Source organism: Amblyraja radiata, chromosome 20 (genome assembly GCF_010909765.2).
Source record: "Amblyraja radiata isolate CabotCenter1 chromosome 20, sAmbRad1.1.pri, whole genome shotgun sequence".
Classification (NCBI taxonomy): domain Eukaryota; kingdom Metazoa; phylum Chordata; class Chondrichthyes; order Rajiformes; family Rajidae; genus Amblyraja; species Amblyraja radiata.
In genome coordinates this window covers 39,095,251-39,102,511 of record NC_045975.1, presented here as the reverse complement: position 1 = coordinate 39,102,511, position 7,261 = coordinate 39,095,251, and the positions used below count along the sequence as shown (strand labels likewise).

The following is a 7,261-nucleotide window of genomic DNA, read 5'->3' as shown; positions in this document are numbered from 1 at the left end:
TGGAAGGAGCTGGGGTTTTTACACAGCACTAAAAATAGCGGCAAGCGGTCGGTGCCCGAGAGCACTGAGTACGTGTTGGAGCCGCTGGGCTTGGGTCGCGAGCGGCCAGTTCCCCGAGAGGACTGGACCGCGTTGGAGCACCCCAGGCCCAAGTGGAGGAGCGGCACAGTGCGGGAAGCATTGCACCGCGGTGTATAAACTGCCAGACCTGCGGCTGCGAGCGGCCAGCTCCCCGAGAGGACTGCACCGCGTTGGAGCACCGCAGGCACAAGGAGAAGGAGCGGCACAGTGCGGGAAGCACTGCACCGCGTTAAAACTGCCATACCTGCGGTTTGCGAGCGGCCAGCTCCCCGAGGGACTGTACCGCGTTGGAGCACCGCAGGCTAACGGCAGTACGGGCGGCTCAGTGCTGTGAGCACTGCACCGCGCTTTGGAGCACCGCGGGCCAACGGGGATACAGGCGGCACAGTGGCCGTGTACACTGCACCGCTTGGCACTGCGGGGCCTGCACCTGCGAGAACATACCGTTTTGCAGCGATGCAGGTCCAAGAAGAAATCCTCCAGTGGGTAAGTCCCATAGCAGCACCTTATACAGGGCTGTATTTCACTTCTACTATTACAGGGAAGTGTTTGAGGAAAAGACAGACTCAGGGAGAAGGAAGCAGCACCTTTTCTATAGGGCTATAATCATGCTTCTCTCTCCCCAGTAGACTCTTCTGTCAGAAGAGTGCTGGGGTCAAGTCTAGGGCAAACCCTGGACAGGTAAACAGATGTAAGAGCTGTAACAATGAGGTGATGCCTTTTCTAAGTCACAAAGTACATAGAGTGCATTATTGGTCCTTTCCTGATAGAAATACAGGAATACTTATGTTGTGACTGAAGGATTTAGCAGTCCAAAAATTTACTGACAAATTCCATTCCCATCTGGGAAGTCACACGGGAATGTCTGTCTATGTTTCAGGGGGAACAACAGTACAGCTGTGAGTAAAGCTAACTGGGAAAGATCTACAAACCAGGTTAGAAGCCAGCATAGACCATATGTTTTCTATCTACTGCAGGGGCAAACATTAGCTGACACCATAGCTGTCACTTGCCTCCGGGGATTGTAAATCCCTGAATGTACTAAACTAATCAATTTATGCATCTGGTTACATCCAACTGGGATTGATGCGGGCCTGTGTAAACCCGAAACCTCCTAGCAAAATCTTTTTATTTGGGGGTGACCTATCTAGAAGGTCAAGGAGTTGGACAATGAAGCCAAACTGGAGCTCATCTAAACCTCCAAACATCATCCTCAAAGGTATCGCCCCTATGCTGGAAGATGTGTACACCCACAACACACGGCCTCGGGGATCCAGAAGAAAACAGTAAAACCAGAAGGAAGCAAGGAGGTTGGTGCGAGAAGACATCGAATAAATAACTTTTTGACACTCATATCTTAAACAGTATCCGGGGATACACAATAGAATTTTACAACACATAATCTTCTAGTCCAGCTGATATATCGAGAGAGGAATTTGGAGGAGAACACCAAGTTGGGCTATAGTATTTGCTGATGTTTCTACACGATATGGAACACCAGATGCCGATCTACTCGTATCCAGACATAATCACCAATTACCAAATATGTCATAAGGGATACAGACACTGGACATCAGCAACAGATGGGGTTTTAGCTGCATTGCAAGGGAAGAATTATTATCTACGCATTCCCTTCCTAACAAAATAGGATATGGCGCTTGACGCATCAATCATAGATCAGATCTCGGCTTTTGGCTAAGATCAAGTATAATATCTGTTCTTATCAGTTTAAATGTCTGATATGTCCCTTATCTAGGGACCATATATCATAAAATTAAATAAATAAATAAATAAATAGATGGGAAAGTGAAAAATAATTAAAACAATATATTCGTTTTAAGAACAGAAACCTTTTCTATTGATAAGTATATTCATTTTAAGAACGAAAATGGCAAGCATTGATTCAAAGGATGCTTACAATTTCAGTACCCATAACAGGTGACCACGGACGTTATTTTTATCTAATTGGATGGCTCAGCTCTAGCAGTATAGAGCACTACCTAATGTGTTTGCATTAGCACCTAGGTTATTTACAAAATATGACAACCAGCCACACAATGGTAATGGCTTCTTTGGATGACATACTAATTGTGTGGAAACTTAGGACGGGCTGAACAAACGGTAACAGCCACTTAACAATTATTTGGAAACTAGGATCATTATCCATCCAATTAAATCAAAATTAAAGCCTTCAAACTAAAGGGATTATTTGGGGTTCACCATTAACTCAGTTCCTCATGTCAGTAACTTTGCCAACAGAGGTTACAACCTTAATAGAGGCATACAGCAAAATCATTGACATGAGGATAAACCATCCATCAGACTGGTAGCAAGAATATTGGCAACATATGGTTTCCAGCCACATACTTCAGACCCTTACATTATAAAGATTTACAGAGGGCCAAAATATGAGCTCTTAAAATTAATGGTGATCATTTCAATAGAATGATGAAGCCATACAGAAGCCATATTGGAACTAAATGGTGGAAAGATAACATTGGGCATTGCTCCAATCCTATCATTGTCAGCAACCAGTCTATGGTCCTACATATGGATACTATGCACTAGGACGGTGTGTTACCAATTCCATCTCCAGCTGTGGAGGAAGATGGAAAACACAGCAAGCATCATTATTACTAACACTGGGCATAACTACCTGGAAATGTTGGGTGTTTTTTCATGGCCTAAAGTCATGTTGCTCTAGAATATATTAAACAGGTTATTAGATTATAAATTAACAACACTACTGTGGTAGCACATATCAACCACATGGGTGAAAGGGAATCTACATCATGTAACAATCTGGCCAACACAATTTGGCAACCTCATCAGGGGGGGGTACTAAGGGAAATACTACGAGACTCTGCGTCTGGTGTTTTTTAACAGTACCCGACTGACCTACCCAACCATGGTTCTAGGTGGTATTAGGGAATGAGATTAGAACCATGCAGCACCATCCAAAACAGACGGCCAAAGCAATGGACATGATCACAGCGGGCCACAGACAATCAACCTAAAGACAATGTCTAAAATACATAAACTAATGGGAGATGTGTTGCAACCATAATACATCATCCAGCCTGTTTGGAAGCTTTGTTAACCTACAGGGGCTTAGTATTAGTGACATCAACTGTGCCAGAAGTGGCCCATCTACTTACCTATGGCAAGAGAACAGAACAACAGCTTATGAGGGACACTTTTTATGAGAATTCCCCAAAGACCAGGTATTCCCAAATATGGGACATCAGCATCGTCTTAACGTTGTTAAAGAACTGGGCTCCAGCCACAGCGCTGTCATTACAGTTTTTGACATTTTACAAAACTGTCATGCTGATGGCTTAGGTCACGGCACTAAGGACTCAGTCCCTACCAAATTAAGGCTGGATACCTTGACCAGTTCACCTGGCAACTTACACTTCTATATTCAGGAATTAGGGAACTAAACAGACAGGGGTCAGCAGGCCTTAAAATAACATTTTTTAGAGCCTACCCTACAGATGATTGACTGTGTTGTGAGACATCTACAAATATACATGGAACAAACCCAGACCATAAGTGGCACAGAAGAGGAACTTCTCATCAACGACAGACAGCCTCATTAAAGAATAACAGGCCAGGCCAGCTAAATGGCTAACATAGTATTGACATAAGTTGGTGTAAACACTAACTGGGTTAAAATCTCACTCCACCAGGCTGCAGCAACGTCGGCAGCATTTAAATTGGAGGTTCCTATGGATTAAATCCTCAGGACTACAGGATGGCCATCGGAAAGAACATTCTAAGGATTATAACTAACCAGTAATGGAAACTGGAATATTTCAGAAACATTGTTAAGTTTCTGTACCATAATTTACCCCAAAAAACAGGGGCTATCAATTATTATTAACTTTATGGTTATTTATATATATCATATTGATGTTTAATATGTTATCACTATTCTCCCCAAAACCAAGGCAGACGTGATGATGGACTCGTTCCACGGCTTGAATCACAGAGCTTTGAAATCTTCATGTAGTCACTCACGTGACTCCGAAGTAAAATAGTAAGATTAAACGAGAACTTACCAGTTCGAAGTTTGATCTGTATTTTATGAGGAGTAACGTTGAGGGAATACATGCCCTCCGCTCCCACCCTTGATCATAAACACAACTGGTATCTTTTCTCTAATCTTACTATGCTTAAGTCATTACACGTATCTGTGATTCACTCCGCTGCTTTGAAGAATGACACACGTGCGAAGTGGCGGGTTCTTAATGTATTCCCTCAACGTTACTCCTCATACAATACAGATCAAACTTCGAACTGGTAAATTCTCGTTTAATCTTACTATTAAACTACTGTACAGAGTAAGCAGAACAGACCACACACTTGTGTGCATTCAGTGACACTCATTACTTAGTTACTTACATAACTTAGTTACTTAGGGAATGGGAGTTCCCCTATTCTCACAGACGTATATGTATCGGCTGGGATATCGTAGGATAACTGCTCTTGCTCCGCATCCCCCCCGTCACAACAGGGACAGAGTCCCCTTAGTTCTCACCATTCACCCCATCATCTTTCGCATACAGCACATAATCCTCTGACATTTTCACCACCTCCAACGGGATCCCACCACTAGCCACATCTTCCCATCACCACCCCTTTCCGCTATCCGCAGAGACCATTCCCTCCGCAACTCCCTAACTAACTAACCCCTTCCCACCCAAACCACCCCCTCCCCAGGTACTTTTCCCTGCAACCACAGGAGATGCAACACCTGTCCCCAGACCTCCCTCCTCGACTCTGTCCAAGGACCCTGACAGTCCTTTATGAGGCAAAGTTTCACTTGTTCCTCCTCCAACCTCATCTACTATATCCACTGTTCACGGTGTGGACGCCTATAGATCGGCGAGACTCGGCAATCGTTTCGCTGAACACCTCCGCTCAGTCCGCCTAAACCTACCTGATCTCCTGGTTATAAAACACTTTAACTCCCCCTCCCATTCCCACACTGACCTTCCTGTCATGGGCCTCCTCCACTGTCAGAGTGAGGCCCAGTGCAAATTGGAGGAACAGAACCTCATATTTCGTTTGGGCAGCTTACACCACAGCGGTATGAACATTGACTTCTCTAACTTCAAGTAACCTTTGCTTGCCCTCTCTCTCCACCCCTCCCCCACCCTAGTTCTCCAACCAGTCCGACTGTCCCTCTGATTAAATTTTATCTCTGTATGCTTCAATGTCACCTTCTCCGAGCTAACAATGATCTATTCTACATTTTCCTTGATTTGCACCCCCTTTGATGTCTCGTTTTCACACCTTACACTTCCTTATATCTGCGTTTCCCTCTCCCCTGATTCTCAGTCTGAAGAAGGGTCTCAACCCAAAATGTCACCCATTCCTTCTATCCAGAGATGCTGCCTGTCCCGCTGAGTTACTCCAGCATTTTGAGTATCTCCAGTGTAAACCAACATCTGCAGTTCCTTCCTATAAATATATTTTCCATCTTGCTTTATTAACACCACCTAGTAGCTTGACGCCCTTTTCCCAGATTTTCTCTTCCCATTCACCTTGATCTGAGAGTATCTCTGGCTTCATTGCTAACATAGGCCTTTAGCCGATATGGGTCGCACAATCATGTAACCCAATCTAACATTAAGTCTCGTGACCTAGTTATCCCATCCAACTGCGGCTGAATAATATTACTCACCGCTTCCTCCATATCCACCTCCTCCATGGCTTGGCTCTGAGGGGAGAAAGAAAATACATTTAGTTAAAAACATGTGGTCCACATGGCAGTGGAGCTGCGATCTGTGCTTTTCTTTCAACTTATCTTATCCTGGGCCACAATATAACTTACCTTATCCACAATATAACACTCAAATTAGTCAAATGTTCAAATGATGAAAATACTTATTTTATTGCTTTGCAAGCACATGATAAGCAAATTCTAAAACACAGGACATTTCCAATTGTTTGCAAATAAATTTGTAAATTTAAACTGACAGAATGCAGGATCAATTCGAAACACATTGTAGATTTTTCATAACACTTGAGCAGAACTAAAGCACTAACAATTATCACCAGCTGAAATGATCAGCAACATAGTCACAACCAATTATTATACCAATACGAACAATCCAACACTAACAACGACTAATATGGAGTCATGAGTAATCATGCAGCAAAGATAATCATGAGCCTTAAATTATCACATTTAGTTTTGTTTGGTTTAGAAATACAGCGCGGAAACAGGCCCCTTGCTGACCAACGATCCCCGCAGGTCACGGGGAGAACGTACAGACTGCATACGGACAAGCACCCATAGTCAGGATCGAACTAGGGTCTCTGGCATTGTAAGGCAGCAACTACAATGCTGCGCCTCCGTGCCGCCCCTGAAAGCATTTAGTGACATTAGAGGGACAGAATATTTTATTTGATGAAATTTGGGTAAACTTTATAAATTCATGGAACAACAGCAAGGGCCAATGGCTGTTAAATGGAAATAAACATTGGTGGCAATGAATTCATAAATATACGGTGCAACAGACTTCCTGAGTCGTGTTTTATTTCAAAGTCACGTGAGTGACTACGTGAAGAAGCCCGCCAGCCCGCATGCGCGTCAATACGTCCAACGCATGGCGCGACGTGCGGGAGCAGTTCAAACTGCTCTAGCAGATAAGTCAATTTTATTCCAGTGGGCCGCTCCGATAGCGGGCCCGAGGTAGCTATGGAAGCGGCCGGGGGTTTGGGCTGCTGTGGAAGCTCCACTGGAGCTAGAGTAAGTAGTAATTTGTGCCGCAGTTTGAGCTCTCCAACGGGAGCAGGCGGCTGAAATTGTAGGGCTTCATTGCGGCTGTTGCCGTTATAGTCTGCACGGCAGCAGACGGCCCAAATGGGAGTCCTCAGAGGTCCATGGATCTCCTTTACACTGGACGCTAGCCAGCTGGAGAAACAATAAGCTTTGGTGGGCATCTCTCAATGATGGAGAAAATCCAAAGCATTGACAATGGTGTACAGGTTGTTTTGATTCCACCACCAGACTGGCTGAAGTGATCAATGCCCAAAGCAATAGTATGAAGGATTTGTATAACAACAAAACCATACAATCTAGCATGAGGTGGTTCCTTCAGCTTCTCAGCTCATGCACAGCTTCTCAGAGATATCATGAACGTTTGTCTTCCTTCCCTGATCAAAA

At 44.2% G+C, this 7,261-nt stretch overlaps 1 protein-coding gene and 1 pseudogene across 1 annotated transcript in view; one reads left to right on the top strand and one right to left on the bottom strand.

Annotated features, from left to right (window-relative positions):
* LOC116984421 (mucin-6-like) overlaps positions 1 to 7,038 on the bottom strand; it is a 110,981-nt gene extending 103,943 nt beyond the window's left edge. The window contains exons 1-2 of the mRNA XM_033038574.1: positions 6,700 to 7,038; positions 5,718 to 5,809 (exon numbers count right to left, since the gene is read on the bottom strand). Coding sequence (XP_032894465.1) covers positions 5,718 to 5,809; positions 6,700 to 7,038 — 431 coding nt within the window. The remainder of the gene's footprint in view (positions 1 to 5,717; positions 5,810 to 6,699) is intronic.
* Positions 1,758 to 1,869, top strand: LOC116984867 (annotated as a pseudogene).
* Positions 7,039 to 7,261: the final 223 nt, after the last annotated feature.